The sequence below is a fragment of the Globicephala melas genome, chromosome 7, assembly GCF_963455315.2.
Source record: "Globicephala melas chromosome 7, mGloMel1.2, whole genome shotgun sequence".
Lineage (NCBI taxonomy): Eukaryota > Metazoa > Chordata > Mammalia > Artiodactyla > Delphinidae > Globicephala > Globicephala melas.
The window spans coordinates 77,522,444-77,541,168 of NC_083320.1; the positions used below are offsets into that span (position 1 = coordinate 77,522,444).

At 41.7% G+C, this 18,725-nt stretch overlaps 1 protein-coding gene across 10 annotated transcripts in view; it reads right to left on the bottom strand.

Annotated features, from left to right (window-relative positions):
- The window catches only part of FMNL2 (formin like 2), a 304,517-nt gene that overhangs the window by 25,136 nt on the left and 260,656 nt on the right, over positions 1-18,725 (bottom strand). For all 10 annotated transcript variants that reach the window (XR_011377587.1, XM_060302448.1, XM_060302447.1 and 7 more), the window contains 6 exons: positions 11,273-11,347; positions 7,396-7,506; positions 4,486-4,635; positions 2,752-2,853; positions 715-1,027; positions 173-376 (listed from right to left, as the gene is read on the bottom strand). Coding sequence is in view for 9 of the 10 variants with exons in the window: in XM_060302448.1 (XP_060158431.1) it covers positions 173-376; positions 715-1,027; positions 2,752-2,853; positions 4,486-4,635; positions 7,396-7,506; positions 11,273-11,347 (955 nt within the window). In the remaining variant the exon portion in view is untranslated. The remainder of the gene's footprint in view (positions 1-172; positions 377-714; positions 1,028-2,751; positions 2,854-4,485; positions 4,636-7,395; positions 7,507-11,272; positions 11,348-18,725) is intronic.

Sequence of the window (18,725 nt, forward strand, 5' to 3'; positions counted from 1 at the left end):
TGTGCACAATTTCCCCTTTACTGGCTGCATTAGCAGGAATGTTCTTATATTAAGAGGAGACACATGTGATTTTGCAAGAGACCTGGACTTTGAAAGAATGGCCTGGACCCTCTGGAGGTCAGACAATTGAGTATTTGTATTAAATATCTGGGTCTTAAGTCTGCACTCTTACCTGCTAATCCTGAGTTGAAAACCACTGTGGGTGAAGACGTCCCGGGCAGCGGGGGTGCAGAGGGAGGAGGGGGAGGCAAAGGGGGAGCCGGCACAGTCTCAGCTGCAGGACCCGGGAGAGGAGGCGGGGGCGGAGGGGGAGGTGGGGGAGGGGGAGGGGGAGGTGGGGGAGGGGGCATAGGCGGCGTGGCTGGACCATTTCGCGCTAGCAAAAGAAAAGAAACAAATCGACTTTGAAAACAGGGGAACGGTTTTTCCTGCAATATGCCATGTGTACATAAAGGACCTGAAAACAAACACTGAGGAGGACAAAGGGTTTTCTCCCCAAAGACTACAAAAATGTCCTCGGTAACAAATGGGGAACATTCTGTGCCATGTGTGAAATGAAGACGTATACCCTTCATCTCAAAAGGTAAAAGTTCTTAGAATCAATCAATAAAAGAAATGCCAACAGAAACAGACAAAGGACATAGATGAACCGTAGGTAAAAGAAGTACAGATATCCCAATGCTCTACCTCAGCTCTCTCGCCAAGGCTTCCTACCTGCTTCAGGTGTGTCTGACAACAGAGGCAGTGGTGGGGGAGGAGGGGGCAAGGGTCCCGAGGCGGCAGCCCCCGTCACTGGCCCCACAAAGTCACCCACCGCCACTTCGGACCCCGTGGGCAACGTGCCAGAAGCCACGACCGGCAGGATAGCGATGTCCCCATCCCCTTTCTTCTGAATTTTAATGGTCCCTTGTTTCTCCAGCTCATGAATCTTTTTTTCTAGGGTAGACTGTCTTTGAATGGCTTCTTCTTTCTCTTTGACCATTTTCCTTAATGTGTGAACCTGGGTATTTGCATCTTTGTAGATTTCCTGCAAAAAAACCCATGGTCAAGAGTTGGTCTTCACGTGACATTCGTGCCTATTACCGTTAGATTGGCAAATTGAGGATAAAGAAAATAACAAAAAAAAAAAGGAAAAAAGAAAAAGGATACTTATAATATATATATATATATACACACACACACACACACACACACATAGGAATTCTATGGAACTCAGCCAGAACTTATAAAGTCCCATTCGTTATCAATTGTTCACTGGTAATGCATGCAATACATTCTAGCAGTTGTTACTGTTGAGGTAATTCTTTCCATTAATAAATACAGCTGAGTCAGTTTTCCCCACAGGTGAAGAGGAACAGGGCAGAGATGACCCAAAAATAATTTTATAGCTGACTTTGGAATATCCTGAGGGTATTCTGGTGGTGCAGCATGTTTTCTTTTCACTTTTGTTAAAATTCGTTTGTTACTCCTAGATACATATCAGCTAACAGTAGACAAAAGGTCCCTAAATCAGACTTGAACCGAAGTCAGACTGGGATTAAAAATCTGCAAATCATGGAATAATCCACTTATGAGTAACCAGCGGCTGACTGTTTTGAATGGATTTCTCTGGCCTTCACAATGCCCCCTTGACCAAGCTCAGGACAGCAACTGTTGTAACGTTTTCCAAAACAGGCCAATGTTTCCCTCCACTAATTCCTTATTTCTGTCTAGGTTCTTCACAGAAAACAAAGAAGTTACAATTTTCAATTCAAAGGCTGTCCTGGTTCCTTTTATAAGGGGTCCACAGAGGTTCCAGTGGAAGGAGTTTATGGAACCCACTTGCTGGGCCTTACACACGTGATCTCTCACCACAAACCTCCAGCAGGTAGGGAAACATTCTTCACACCCTGTCTATTATTAACAATCTGAGAGTCTGAACTTGAATTGAGTCCATATGCTACAACTCTGTCTCGATGCAGTGCCAGAAAATAAATTTCCTAGAGTTAACTGTAGGACCTGTCAGAATATCAAGCAACACACACAGACATGATAACTATCACATAAAATGTGCCACGTCATTAACGGCCGTGTAAAGGCAAGCCGTTTGCCTAAAAGCCCTCCAGGCATTTTGGTGTTTTTATGTTCAAGCACAGGGATGGCGCTCCATAAATACCTGACCTGTAAGGTAAAACAATGCTAAAGCCAAACAAAATAGCTGGAATTATCTGATAATAAAATGGACTGATTTTGCTTTTGACTTTTTTCTTTCTCTCTCTCCTTTTTTTTTTTTTTTTTTTTTTTTTTTTGGTGAATGCCAGTAGGTCTTGTCTATGTTGTGATTTCACCGTTTCCATAGCAACTACCAAATCTGGTTTCAAGCAGAAGCAAAGCAAAGAAATACAAAGAAGTCCAAGTCCTAAGAAAAATAAATAAGGGGCATGAATTAAATCCATGCTGTGTTTTTATTTCCAACCAAATGGGTGATCCACAGAATTCACTCAGACTCGTCCAGATGGGAAAATACTGTTGCTCCCAAAACCTGTGATAAGGAAGTAATGAAGCCCCAGCATTGGAATGCACACATATGTGAAGACATACGCTAACTATGTGTACTTTTCATTTGAGTTTCACCTCTGAAATGGTTCCAGTAAATATGCCGCATCCGTGCCTCCCTCTACTGTGAACATATGCGGGTCCTATCTACTAGGCTAAAGCTACAGCGCATGCCCTGCAGTGCCCACCTGGTGTGGCTACCATCATCACACGTACCCGAACAACATCCAGCTCCTTGTTCCTCTGCATGAGCTGCTTTTCCAGTTCCACGATCTTGGACATGGCTTCATTCTCTGTGTCTTGCAGTTTTTCTGACAACTGTAAAGTTTTGAAAGGGAAGATGTGTCACAACAAAGGATCATTCTCATCAGGTCCTTGGTTTTCAGAAAGTGTAGCTCAGAGACCACTAGGGGCCCATCAGAGTCCTGCATGTGTTCCCCAAGTTGTTTTCTGAAAATGTTAATATTTATAAGATGGTGCTGAATACATACTTGTTTCTAAGAGGAATTCATTTACAAGGGATCCTTAATAAGACCCGTAAGTCAGCTCCTTAGTGTTTTGACATACACAGTGTGTCTTTCTCCATTTCTGCAGGGGCCAGCGAACGTAGAGAATAGTAGGTGAGGGAGGAGGTCGAGTCACCTTTCCCTCCCTAAGAAAAGGCCATTAGGCAAAAGCTTTTGAAAACTGTTGACCCAGAAAACTTGGTTTTGTTGTTGTAAGTCACCAGTTGAAAAAATACTACTGCTTGTTTTGACTCAAACTATCCAAATAATAAAAGTCATTTTGGAGGGGTAGTTCAAATAAACAGGTGGTTACTACAATAGCAGGTTATGTAAGTATGGTCATGCAATGCCAGCTAAGGCTTCAGAGAAAGATGGGGTGAGCCATGAGTGAAAGTTACTTTCCACATAAGGCTCTAAAATTGGGCACCTTCTGATTTCTTACATCTCACTGAGAATAATCACACATAAAGAAAATCAGGGAGGCAAGGTAAAGAGGAAGAGTGGAGATTTATGCTGACCAAGTTCAGAATATAATATAAATATTTTAAGGGAAGAGACAAAAAGAGAAAAAGGAAGAGCCTATAAGTGCTCTCCTAAGCAGGTACCAACTGAGTCAGCACAGCACTTACAAAGGGAGGGCTTTTGGCAACTTGGCTAAACCACAAGCCATGAAGATGCCCCTTTTCAGACTGATGGGAAAAGAGGAAGGACATTAAGCACAAGTAATACTCTTAACTAAGAAAATGCAGAGAAAAATAAATGGACCGTTCAAAGAGAAAAACCACATCCTTCCAAAAAGAGACAATTCCTTTCACAATCAAGGACACTTTCAATCAGAATTCAGTAAAAGGATGTGGTCCTCACAATGTCTGGGTTTTAAGACACACCATATTCCTGTTCATTATACTGAGAGGACACTTCTTGCAAGAAGAGGATATATGGGAAAACTTGCTGATTTCCTTGAAAATGCTACCGTTGAGATGAAGCTATTTAGAACTTGAGTGCCCATGAGGCAGGAAAGTGAAGACCCGCATCATGAGGACACTAGATCAGCCCGTCCACAGCCTGCATGGACACATTTGGTACAAGATGACTCACATTCAGAAGAAGATACTTCTTCACCAAACGGACATATTTTAGTTGCATTTCTCTTCAGGTAATGCCAATCTTCTAACTCTCCTGTTCTTATAACTAAGGTGGCCAGGGAATCTGGACGCAGCAGAAACTGAGCAGTGAACGAAGGCAATGGGTTCCACTTAGTCGTAAGTAACATACCTGCCTTCGTTGAAAGAGCCCAGAATGGCTTCTGATTGCTCTCTAGCTCAAGTTGCATCTCATTCCTAGACTCCAAATCCTTTCCTTAACTGCCATAAAAGCTAACATCTGTTCTGCCTTGCACCTAGGTGAAACATTAGCCATTTTTCTTTTTCTGAGAGGTAGTTACATGAGAGATGTTTTCTTCCAGTTCTTCCACCCTCTCCAAAGCTGCATTCTTGGTTTCCGCGTCTTCCAGCAGAGCTCCCACATCAAACACGTTGTCCAGGTAAGCCTGAATCTGTACCTGCAGCTTGTCACTCTCAGTATGTTTCAGCTTCTAAAAATCAAAATGCAGGAGAACGTGGTGTTAGCATATCTGTGGAAACACAACATAATTACCCAAGAGCCTACATGTTTTTGTTTGTTCCTTCCAAGAGAGTTTTTTGTTGGTTGGTTGGGTGGGTGGGTGGTGGTTGTTTTTTTGGCCATGTCACGAGGCATGTGGGATCTTAATTCCCCAACCAGCTATGGAACCCGGGCCCCTTGCATTGGAAGCGTGGAGTCTTAACCACTGGACCACCAGGGAAGTCCCCCAAGAGAGGGTTTTGTATCTCATTCTCCTTAAGAGACCTCTGGAGTAACCATCTAAGAGGGTACCATCAGATTACTTTCTGGTGCTTACTGTCTCCCAAATACACACACATTTACTCCCTAATCCTTCCTGTAGATATATTCCCCATGCAGATATATTCCACCCTAAAACATTTTTGATGCAGGTGAAATCAAGATAACAGAAAAATCAAAAGGGAACAACAGGGCTTCCCTGGTGGCGCAGTGGTTGAGAGTCCGCCTGCCGATGCAGGGCACATGGGTTCGTGCCCCGGTCCGGGAGGATCCCACATGCCATGGAGCGGCTGGGCCCGTAAGCCATGGCCACTGAGCCTGCGCGTCTGGAGCCTGTGCTCCGCAACGGGAGAGGCCACAACAGTGAGAGGGAACAACAGTCACAAGTAACATAAAACTTGAGGGGTATCTGTGTGGTAGAGGAGATTAGAGTGGGTGGTATCTTGCTTGGGTAGTGATGGTAGTTCTGGTTGAGGGTGAGGGGTACATGGGAGTAGAGGAAGACACTGATACAGCATATTAGACTCGGGGATTATTTTAGCACTAGTTCCTAGAACCCATCCCCCATAATTACTTGGCTAAGACACTCCCCCAACATGAGAAGTTCAGGGCTCCCAAAGCACAGATCAGGAACCTTTCCCCCATTCACTGCATTCTAGGGCCAGGCATCCCAAAGGAAGTCAACTAGCTCTAAGGTAAAATTAGAGGTCAAGTAAATCAGTCAATCCTTCTTACAAGTAGCATAAGTCATGTCTTTCCCTGGGGAGCAGATGAGTGGTTAGAATAATATCTGGCACATGGATGATGCCAATACACATTTACTGAACAAGTCAATGACGACTTACAAGGTTGGGTTTTTGTAAACTAATGAAGCATTTATATATTATATGCTTATGTTATTATTCTTCTAACCACTTCTATCAAAGACTGGAACCAACAGACCAGGAAGTTAGAGAAATAAAGAGTTTTGGGAAAAAATCAAATTTTTAAGAGGAATTCTACTCTACAAATAAATTCTCAGGACAACAGATTTTCTCCTAGGTCTAATCCAGAATTCTACATCTTAGCTGTCTTGAAGAGAGTATGTTCCGTCTTAGTTTATGAGTCAGAACCGAAAAAAAAATTCTGAACAAGGGCAAAGCCTAGAAAAGAAAATGAAGAAGCAGCTTAGCGGGATTTTTCACAAGATTCACAGTGAGTAACAGGCGCTGATGTTACTACCTGTTATTGTATCCTGGCGCCTGAAATGAGCTCTGTGCAGCCACAACAAAACTGACCCTAAAACCCCATTAGGAATACACCCAACTTTCATTCAAATATTGCTACTCTCAGGACATGTGGAGAAAGAGAAGAGAGGAACCCTGATTTCAAAGTAGAAACAAACTGTTGAATACAATATTCTGTCAAAGATATTAGTCATTCTTTAAATAGGAAAGCAATTCAAACAAACTTTTCAATGGAAATCTTCCATGGTTCCACCTGAGTAGAGTCTTTAGACAACATTAGGCCAGTCTACTTGAGGGCAGCCCAGCTGGTCTGATAAACAAGGCCATGAGCTCAAGAGTAACCAACTCTGCAACTCCACTTTGTGATAAACTGAGGATACCCCCTGTGTAATCCCTGGCTTCACTCGAAAGGGAGATGGGCAGGTGAGCTCTGGAGATGTTCAAGGGAAATATTTCTATTTTCTTCACTGTTAGAAACAGGCTTGAAATTGAGGTCAACAATTCTTGCCCTATTACTAGTGGCCTTTCAAATTCAGCAAATCATTCCCTACACAGAAGGGAAAACAAAACTTCCTGAGTCAAAAGACAAGGGCACATCCTGTGCACACACAGCTACTTAAGTCTGTTTATGATTTTCACATCAACTTTGTTTTTTAAGCAAAGAAGTTCAGGGAACTGGCTGAGCACTTCTGTAAGGGAGCAAGAGAAAGAGAAACTTTAGATCCCTCTTCTCTCAAGAACTAAAAGCAGAATTTCTAAAGACACAAACACTTTAAGCAGAATTTAACAGCTACATGAGGAAGTCTCTAGTGTCCACTTCCTCATTATTTTTTGATGCTCCAAGCATTTATTCATTACTCTACAGCAGTCTTGGTTTGACTTTCCCAGAGCAGATGGAGTCCAAAGAGTAACTAAGAATGCACATTGCCCAGCAGCCCGGATGAAGGGTAAAATGAGACTTGACCCAGACAGAGTTCAAAAGCAGAGGAAAGCTGTAGCAAGGCTCTAAGAAGTTATTTGACTCCAGTACTAAAAGGCTGCTGGCAGAAGACAATAGGCCCTAGGAGGTCTGCAAGAATCCAGCTTCTCTGGCAGATCACATCACTCAGATTGGTTCTTTTAACTAGCACTACAGCACCTGATTGCATGGAGCCTTAAGTGTTCTTTGGTCATTATGGAAGTGCATCTTTGAGGGTAGGCAATAAATCAAGTCTCATAATGCAACTAAAGGTTACAGCTATACTTACATCCAAGTATTCATCCAGGCCTAACTTGGTAAATTCATATTGGAGGTGAACTCTGAAATTCATGTCTTCTACTGAATGGACTACAATATTAATAAACTGCATAGAGGCCACCTGAAATGAAATTGTCAACAGGTTAGATGAGCTCCAAACTTGTTTTCTCAGTTTAATCATAGTCACATATTTTCAATTTCACAAATCTAAGCTCACTTACCAATTTCCTTTTCCTTTGTTTCATTGGGTCTTTAAAAATATTTTACAATTTTTAAAAATTCAAAAGTTATAGAGGTACCACAATAAGATACCACTTCATATCCACTAAGATGCTATCATCAGAAAGAAAGATAATAACAAGTGTTGGCAAGGATGTGGAAAAACTGGAACTCTCATCCACTGCTGGTGGGGATATAAAATGGTGCAGCCACTTTGAAAAGCTTGACAGTTCCTCAAAATGTTATTCAGAGTGTGTGACCCAGCAATCCCACTCCTAGGAATATACCCCAGAGAAATGAAAACATACATCTGCATAAAAATTTGTACACAAATGTTCATAGTAGCATTATTCATAATAACCAAAAAGTAAGGGGAAAAACCCCCAATGTCCATGAACTGATGGATTACACAAATGTGATAGCATTCATGTGAAATATCCAGAATGGGAATATCTATAGAGACAAACAGTAGGTTAGCAGTTGCCTAGGACTGGGGGTGGGAAAAATGACTGCTAATGGGTACAGGAATTCTTTGGGGGTGGGGGGAGGAGGCGGCAACAAAATGTTCTAAATTAGATTGCAGTGATGATTGCACAACCCTACAAATACGCTAAAAATACACTGAACTGAGCACTTCAGATGTGTAAGTTGGATGGTATGTTAATTGTATCTCGGTAAAGCTGTTTTTAAAAAGTCTTATAGGCATATAGAACACACGCAGTTATTACCAGTACATCGTAGAAATGTGATAATTATTACAACGAAGAACATTTAAATCACCTGTAATCACACCACAAGGTAATCACTTCTAAAATTTTACTGTGGGCCCCGCCATACCAACAGGACAGTAACAGAGCTTCTGACCCATCTGTCCATTTTAAACAATCAACCAGTTTCTGTTCCATAAAAACCCTGGATTTGCTATATTCTCCCCACAACTGCATCAGTGGCTCTGATCTGCCACAGAGAAAACCAGTCCCCAGCTTAGTAAATAACAGAACAGAGTTTAACATATCTATTTTGTTTTCAATAGGGACAGTCAGTTTATTTACAGTGAAAATATCTCACTAATGCTTTCCCTCTATGGTTACCCAGAGACTTGCAAGGAGGTATGACTGTGGGACCCACATTCACACTTACTCTGAAAACTGCCTCCCTCTTCCTCTCTCCCCCAAACCCCACTTTTTTTTTATCTTGTTTAAGTTGTTTTTCTCGAGTTAGATTCTTCTTTGAGTATATGTTATCCATTGGGTATCTGTGGAAGATGTGTAAACTCTCTAGGTTACATGAGAAATCTATCACCATTTACTAAAAAATTACGTCAGTTGCTATGGCTCAATAAACTAAAAAAGATTTTGTCACTTTTTTGTTTTCTTTTGCCCACTAAAAAAACATAAATACATAGAAGGGTCTTGTGCTACATGTGAAGCATTTATGTTATGTTTTACATGGAATATGTTGTTAGGGAAGCTGTGCAACTTAATTGCATTCCCAAGACAGTTTATGAAAAGCCTCATTTTCTGGAAAAAACAAATATGGCTAGATTTTGGCATCTTTCCATTTCTCTTCTAAAGCAGGTCTAAGTGATCTATTGAGTGTTATACTATGCCGAAGAGGCAACTATTTGCTAGACGGCACATGACTCAAGCACATATATATACTCGAGCACACATATAGTATATCCATACACTAACAGCCTCTAAATAAGATTCTCCAATGCATGTTCATAGGAATAAATGAACCGACAGGAAATATGCTCTCATTTGTCAACAGTGCAAGTGTTGTAAAGGGCTTAACATCATTATAATTTCAGTGGAAACTCAAATGGCAGAGAGATCTGGTAGGTATGATAAATGAGTGAAGTGGGCCATGTGTAATACAACAGGGAATGGTGTGGACTGTGACAGACTGGAAAGGCTATCTTCAGACTTGAGGAATAGGGACCACTTGGCTCCAGCAGCTGATACTCTACGAACAGGGACCTAGCATTACCAGAACTTTTTAGTTCTCAGGAAAATCAGAAATCTGTAATTTAAGGCACAATTTTCAATTTTTTTAATGGAAGAACATCACTGTCAGACTAAACTCACAAGCCTGTATGTATGTTGGCTTCAGCCTGGGAGGCTCCAGTTTGCAATGTCAGCTCTAAAGGAACAAATAAGTTCCCCCTATGAAGGCAGAGGAAAGATCCTGGTCAGGTGAGCCAGGGCATGACTTCTTTACATATTTGTCACCAGTGCAAAAGTTAGCCTTAAACTCTCCAAAAAAATCCCAATAACAAGAACGAAAAAGTCAATGTAAAAGTATTCCTTGTTTCAAATTTATTTTTTACCTTTTGAAAAAGTACCTATACATATGCTTTATGGAACAGAAAAGCTCTGTAAAAGATTTCAACCGATACTGATTTGGTAAGGGGCTGAGGACTACAAAGTATATAAAATTTGAGGACCCAGAAAACATTTTTCATATAAAAGTGTTAGAAATCTGCAAAGCTATGTTCCATGTTTTATCATCACTGAAGCAATTCAAATGAAAACTGCCTGGCATCCCAAGCACAGGTTTTAGAAGACTTGACGACAGAAGAACTGAACAGAATATCTGCTCCAGGCTAGAAGGGATCTGGGAAATTAAGCCCAAGTAGAGAATCTCCTGGGTCCAGAAGTTTCCAAGGTCAACTGAATTAGGTCAAAGAAAGCAGACCTGGGTGTACTCAAGGGTAATCTGGCTCTGGAAATTCTCTACAGTGGATTCCACCTTCAGTTCAGGATTAAGATCTAGGTACATAGATTCAGAAGTGCTCAAACTCCTTTTGCTTTTTGTACCTGAAGATGACAGTCCTGCCGCTGAATCACACATGTTTGCATGTGATTTACCCTGCTAAGGAGACCTGCAGTATGACCACACCCTCACAGAATTACTAGAGCAGGAAATCAAGGGAGGAAAAAAACAATCACTGCTATGTTGGGGGATATATACCGTCAGTTCTACAAACCAAAGCACTTCAGTCTTTGAGAATACAGTCTGGAGAAAACCACTGGCTGGGGTGTGCAAAAGGCAGAATGGTTAACATTCTTGGTTTCTAATTTAAGGATTCTTACGAGCACTATTGACAGCTAAAGCTGGCTCTTGCAGGCATTTGTGCCAGGTGTTAACTTCCTTTTCCCAAATGCATGGCTTCACCCTTTGCTATAAATACAGTTGACCCTTGAACAACATGGGTTTGAACTGTGTGGGTCCACTCACACGCAAATTTTTTTCAATAGCAAATAGTAGGTACTACACGATTCACAGTTGGTTGAGTGTGCGGACACGGAACCGTGTAAGCAGACAGCCAACTGTAAGTTAACAGGCGGGTTTTCCACTGTAGGGAAGGTTGGTGCCCCTAACCCCCCGCATTGTTCAAGGGTCAACAAGAGTACTGTAATCAGTACTTCTGGCCTTTACTATAGTGTATACATAAAGAATAAAACCACAGATAAATGTCATAAAGGTAAAATACAGATTAAAAGAGCAAGTCTAAAATGGATCTTTAGCATATTAAACTCAGTTTCCTATCCTTTATAACATATAATACATATGTATGTATAATATATAAATATAAATGGAGTTAGCAAATAACTGCTAAAAACTGAGTTTGCTTTATTGAAAGTCGTACTGAAATAACTCACCATAAAATCTATGTTATTGTCCTCATTTCTGAAATGTTCCATCAACTTCTCAAAGCGCTGTTTTTCTCCACAAACCTGAAACACACATTATCATCATGCATGTGAAACTCCAAACATAAGCACTCCAAAATTAGATGCAGAAATTTTAGCATTAATAATTATTTCCAGAACATCTTTTTTTTTTTCCTCTCTCGCAGGCTATTTACTTCTCTTCCTATAGTTAACACACAAATAGCAAAGTGAGTCAGGACCAAAGCTCACCCTTGGTTTCTCTTGCATGTTCTCTCGCTATTTTGAAATCCATACCGAATGTGCTCTTTTTTCACTGGTCATCTTTGTTTGTCCCACCAATCCTTTTAGCTGGCATTCAGAATCCCAGAATGTTGTTTATGGTTACAAAGAAAAAAAAAAAAAAAAAAGACCATCCTTTTCCTTTTTACAAAAGTACTTTTGAAACAGACATGCTAAAAGATTTTAATAACTTTGTATTTAAATTATTTGAGAAGCACATTCAAAATGTTCATATCATGTCTAGCCAAATCAAATAATTTTAAGCATAAACTACAACACAAAAACTCTGGGAGGCTATCTAACCCATTCAAGGTGGGTACAGAAATTTGCAGTAATCTGTAAAGCAGCACTCCAGAGGCCTGAAATACACACATTCAGCTTGAATTAATGCTTTTGCTGAACAGGTGAAATAAGCAGATAAAATACTGTGAACTCCAGAGCCGCAAGGTATTCTGCTTATACGTGGAATTAAATACATGGAGTTAAGAACACAGAGTCAAAGAAAGATTTGTACCAAACAACGACTCTCTGGAGACTTATGCCCCAAAAAATCAAAGGATGAACTTTAATTCTCTCAGTGTCCTTGTCTACCTTTTTTGGAGCAAAGACCTAAACCCACTGATTGATTCATTCCACCTTCAGAAACTATTTGCCCGGACACCCGTGGGCTCCTTGTTATGTTAGTAAGACACAGTCTCTGGTCTTAACATTTTTTGTGAATTTAATCCAGGTTTCACATGCTTAACGAAATTTTCTGATTCCCTTTGTGGTCTTAGGAATACTCAGGCCAATCCTAAATCCTAAAGATTTCTCCTAAAATGATATTTCATAATGCTATAATGCAGCCATTTAATTCTGTCATGTTAAATTCCGTGTGTGTGTGTGTGTGTGTGTGTGTGTATACACATACAGACACATTTTGGTGAAGAGAATGTCCAATGAAGGTAGGAATTTTATGTTTTGTTCCTTACTCTATCCTCAGCATCTAAAACAATGCTTATTAGCATGTTGTAAATTCTCACTATTTGTTGAATTGCACTGAATAGAGGAAAAACAAGCAATTATGTTAAAATACTCCATTCCATTATGGTTTATCACCGGACATTGAATATAGTTCCCTGCGCTACACAGTAGGACCTTGTTGTTTACCCATCCTATAATAGTTTGCATCTGCTATATTCAATATCCAGTGATAAACCATAATAGAAAAGAATATGAAAAAGAATGTCTGTGTGTGTATATATATATATAAAAATAACTGAGTCACTTTACTGTACAGCAGAAACTAACACAACATTGTAAATCAACTATACTTCAAAAAAAATTTTTTTTAAAAAGAAAAAAATACTCTTAACGAAAGGGTGAATGACTTACTACTACTCCCCATGATGTTTTAGAGCGAAACAAGAAGCCTCAGACCTCCGTAGACAGGGACTACGAGTCAGTCTTTAGTAGTGGTTCCTGTGCCTTAACCGTGTGCTGGGAATGCTAAGATGCAGCTCCCACCTTTGAAGGACTTCTAGTCTCAAAGCAACTTAAGTTTCTCAACAGATTCAGACCACAGTTTACTATATTCTGATGACAAGTTCCCATTTACCTATACCCACCTAAACAAAAAATAATTATAGAAGATAGGAACAGTGCATGGGTCGGGTCTGGAGGAAGGGAAGGAGGCTCCAGACGGCAGAGTTTAAAGGAAAGCCTTTAAAAGACACGTGTGTCCAATCCCACCCCAGAGAGCCCAATGCAGGAGGCCCAGGTGGAGCTGGGGTGACACAGGCAGGTACATTTGCAAAGCACTACAGACCGTTCTGATGCTCTGCAAAAGCTGAGAACCAGAGATTTAAAGGATGCCATGTTCAGCCCCGGGGCCCACCTGCCCCTCTGCACAAGTTCCTGGAAAAAAAGGTTTGTTGAATGGTGCACGGAAGTGCAGGACCAGCTCCCTAGACCGTGACATCAGTCACATCTTGTGCCCAAAGGCATACGTGTCTCTAGCCTGCAAAAAAAAAAAGCCCAATGGGTGAAAACTGGCAAGGCTTGGTATAGAAAAGGTTAGAATTACAACCTAAATTTTCTTTAAGAGAAACCTCAACATAAGAACTTGTGTCCCAGCAGAATAATTTACTTCGATCTGTTTTGGGAGGTGGGTAGCGACAGGAGAAAGGAAGAGAGGTAGCTCTGGGTGTGGGGACAGCTACCAGCTCTCCTGAGAAGCAGGCTGGGATTAATGTTCTGTTGAGCAGCTAGGCACTCACTGAACCAGGAGAGGTAGCGGCCATCAGTGAGCAGTGACGATGAAGACAATTCCTAGCAGGGCAAAGCCTTGCAAATCAAAGAATGTCAGAAACCTGCGAAGTACCCTGGGGAGTCTGGGGCCCTCAATTTATGAATGAGACTGACACCCAGACAGATCAAATATCTCCAACTTGATGAAACGTCCACACAGAGGTTAGAACCAGGTCCCCCACTGCCAGCCTGATGTTCCTTCCTTCACACAGCCCAGAATGTTCAGATAAACATATTCAAGATGATAGTAAAAGCACTCCAGAATTATCTGAGACACCAACAGAGATGGAAAATGTTATTATTAAAAATCGCAATCAGTGATCGCTTCGACAGCACATATACTAAAAACCGCAATCAGGGACTTACCGGGTGGCACAGTGGTTAAGAATCCACCTGCCAATGCAGGGGACACGGGTTCGAGCCCTGGTCCAGGAAGATCCCACATGCCTTGGAGCAACTAAGCCTCGAGCGCCACAACTACTGAGCCTGCGCTCTAGAGTCCACGAACCACAACTACTGATGCCCGCGCACCTAGAGCCCGTGCTCCTCAACAAGAGAAGCCACCGCAATGAGAAGCCCTCGCACCGCAACGAAGGGTGGCCCCTGCTCGCTGCAACTAGAGAAAAGCCCGCACACAGCAACGAAGACCCAACGCAGCCAAAAATAAAAATTAATAAATAAAAATTTTAAAAAACCCCAATCATTCCATCAGGCATGCACTTGATGTCCGTGCACCTGAATCTCCCATGGAACTTCTAAAAATGGACGATTCTTAGGGTCTAAATCAGGACACACTGAATGAGAATCTCCATGGTTAGAACTAGGAATTTGTGCTTTTAAATAAGACTCAGATTTGTTGGACCAGCATTTAGAAACCAATGGCTTATACAATATTAGACTAGCTGATTTAACCCTCAGCCTTTCTGACTACCAACTGTAAACTGGATAGCTACATCATTAACTCCACAACTCATTCAACTTCCAATTTAACTACACAAAAAAGAAATACAGTTACTATAACTGGGTGTCATAGGAATGCAGCAGGGATTCGTCCACTGTCCCTGCACTGGTACAGTGAATAATAAGGTTAACTCCCAAATAATCAGGGATCGTGTCCAGGACATTAAGGAAAGTGGATTTTATATAGCCAAGGAAAGCACATGTGGGCAACAACAAAACTACTCAGATTGTTAATAGAAAGAGATGGCATCAACTCCAGAACAAGCGATATTAGATTAATTTTAAGCTGAGTTAAGATCCCAAAAGTCATAGTACTAGCCTGGTAGATAGGACTGAAATAGACATTAAGAGGAGCCTTGAATATATGCCTTTCTTTAGAAATCCCTCATTCCATCAACAGACAAATGCATGCTGAGAACATGTGCTATGAAACAGAGTATTAAATACCTTTAATCTTTAAAAATAATAGACTTCAATGTCTTCCAATTTACAGCTCCTAGGAACTTGGTGAAAAGGATCCAAATACATGAAACAACACGTTGCCAACATAGATGCCAGCTTGGGGAAACTGTGAAAGATTGACCACTCTCCTCATTCACTATGAGAACCAGAAGGGCCCCTCCTATCAGCTCCACCAAGTCCTTCTCTGTAAAGGTTTAGACTGCTCAATCTCAACTAATGAATTCAGGGTGGTACTTTCTGACACTGTTCTACAGGAACAGCATGGATTCCCAGGGCCCCCTTCATTTCTGCTGGGGGAAAAATAAAAGGAAGCATATGAACAAGATTCGTATTTGTTTCTATGTTACTTTAGCAATGATTAAACCAGAGTATACTACAATCCCACAGGAAATGGGAAGATGTGTTTGGGGAAGGTTGGTAAAAGTCGTGTTCCACATCAAAGGAAAGTTATCCTAGCTCATACAGCTCACATCTGGACCACCCCTGCACACTTGTTTCAAATAAGATCATCATGGCTGAACATGCCTCTTCTCTCCTTTGAAACGGCCTCATTTAGAAAATCTGATGAGGATGAAAGGAACAAGACACTGATCCCGAATGATTTTCCGAATCTACACAATGGCCTTCGGTGGGTGTTCTCAAGGCCTCCATCAAACGTACAGGAGGGCCAGGAGCATGTTTGCACGTATATATTAGTGTACATTATAAACTGCTGCATATAACTTCCATCTGCCAACAAAGACCAGACAATATATGATCTGAAAACTTTCAAGTAAAACAACTGTACTATTGCAATTGAAACCTGTCATTTCTTGACTTTTCTCTTCACTGGTATTTCTCATTCCCCCACTAGCTTTGACATCGGTTTCCTATATCAGTAACAAACTCCTGTATCACTGGAGTAGGGAGAGTAGGGAGTGAATTTAAGAGACACGGCCATAGAAGGCTGAGCAGCGACTGGAGAGAAGCCTACTGCATTAGGAATTAGACTTCCACAGCCAGGGCCACCAGAAATAAAGTCAACAAGGCAGAAAGAAGTATATGCTTTGGAAAAGCATATATTCTACTGTAAACTTAAGAGGCACCTTCATGTATAAATCATTTATAAATCAGTCTCATGTGAATAAATTCACTGACCCTAATTAACAGTATGTCAAGTGAAAACACTCAGGCAGGGATCAATCCTGGACCACTTGTCTGCAAACACAGGCACCCATCTACCCATCCCTGTGGGGTCCTGCCTAACACATCCAGCCCTCTTTGCACCTTTAAGCTCTAACACTGGTGGGGGGTGATGGGATATGAGGGCAGAAATGAGTCTATGTGGAGTATTAAACAGGGGCATAAAACCTAGGTTACAAGTCACAGTACCACCATTACCGCACTGTGCGCTTGGGCAATTCCGTGAACTTCCCTGGTTTTCACATCCATTGATTTGAGAACCTTAGATTACACTGTTCGTTGTGAAATCCTTTTCTAGGAAGCTGTAAGGGTTACAGAGGAAAGTGTTGGAGGTTCCAAGGATGGGGGCGCACCAGGGATGGGGGTCCTGGCAGGGGCAGGAAAAGCACAAATAAAGTTTTTGAGACTTCTATCCTCATTCATCCAACTTGCATTATTATATTGAGTTGCCTGGTAAGATTTCTTCTGGGGGACAAAAAAGATTCATTGAACGTTTTCATTGCTAATAAAAGTTTGAAAAAAATTCTCTCTCTCGGTATCTTGAAGCTCTAAAATTCTAATCTAGTCATGGCAATATAACATGATATTCCCAAGCAGACTGGCCTGGAAGCTCTACACAAAGCAGATTTAGAGAGATGCACTCGGCTCTGCAGGCCCTGAGTACCAAGCTTGAAGGGCAAAGCCCTATCTCACGGCATCTTGGCTCTCTCTGCTTGTGAAGTGGATAAATCCTGCCCTGCCCAGATAAAACGGGCCACACCCAAGGCAAGCAAGATACATTTTCACTTCAAGGAGAGCTGAAGCAAAAGCACAGCTCCTGCGAAAAAACAACTCAACCCTGTTCTCCAACATCTGTGAAAGATATTTCTGACCAGCGTCCCAAACCATTTGGATAAACCGGAGGCTCTGGAATGCAAAAGAGGCAGTGGCTTAAAGCGTCTCTAACGGTGGGCAGAGTTTAGGGGATGATTTCCCTAAAGGCTAACAGCGGAGAAAAGATGGTTTTACAAAAGCCTTGTAATAAAGAGCATTATCTTGCTAGCCAGATGTTGAAATGAACAACAGACTGCCGTCCTTCAGCCATCTCTCCTTCCCCTTCAAGGTTAGTGACTGTCTTTGGCTTCCCCCAGCAACAGCTCCCAGGGTACCACACAAAGTCTGCAGCCAGACTGAGGCCTGACTTACAAGGTGGCTATAAAATATGCTTCAGGGTTACTTATATAAAAATTAAAGGCCCCTCGCTTAAGTGTTTCCTTCTTGCCCTGTTGGCGCCTGCCTCAGTACTTTCTTTTTCTCTTCTCACAATAGGCACCTGCGATCCGCAGGGCTCCCTTCGGGAAGGCCCCGTTTTAAAGGCACCGTCTATTATGACTGATTAGACTACCCCTCTCAGGGCCTGCCAGGGAACAAAAGTTCCGTTTTCTTTTTGGGGCCACATGAAGTAAGCAGTTATTGCACCGTTAGTCCTAGGGGAAAGCATCTTTTACCTTCTATCAAGAGCACCAGCAGTCTATGGATTACTGACGCCATGGTGGCTCAACTTTTCTGGGGTGTTCTGTGGTTGTCGGGGTCTATTATCGTTTCCCCTGAGGTGACCAGACATTTCAAACACAGACACTGGGTGGCTGCCGTGTCAGAGGCTGACCACGCCAACCTGTTGCTGGCTCTCCCGTCTCCTTGGGATTTAAAAGCGGAAACGGTCATCAGATGGAAGCATTCGGAAACAAAACAACCTGATCTCACTCCACTGAAATAAAAACTAGCGAAAGCTAAACAACAATGTTTCTGCAATGGATGCTGCCTCCTCCCTCATAAATTAATAAAGCATTTGTAACCATCTTGGGCTGGCAGACATCTGATTACGAACCAGAGGCTTTGTCCACATAATGCTAAACACCCTCATGAAAACTTCAGTTACTTTTCCAGATGTTTCCAAATATCCAGATGTTTGGCATCAGGTACACAAAGCAACCAGATGACTGTTTTACTTCCCATGCATGTATTTTGCTGTACTGAATAAAGAATCCTGACATAGAAGCAAAGGGCTAGTAAAATCCCCAGAGGATAACTTGTTGACACACCACACCTTAAATGAGAGATGCATTTTTATCACTCCCCTTAAAAAAAGATGGCCTTCATTAAATTCTAGAGAGTAAGGAAGGCTCCACAATACAATTCGTCATCAGTGACCTCTTTCGGAAATACTCCTAATGGTGGACTCGAATCTCTCTGGCTTCACTGCAAGACTCACATCTCTTGGTCATCAGTA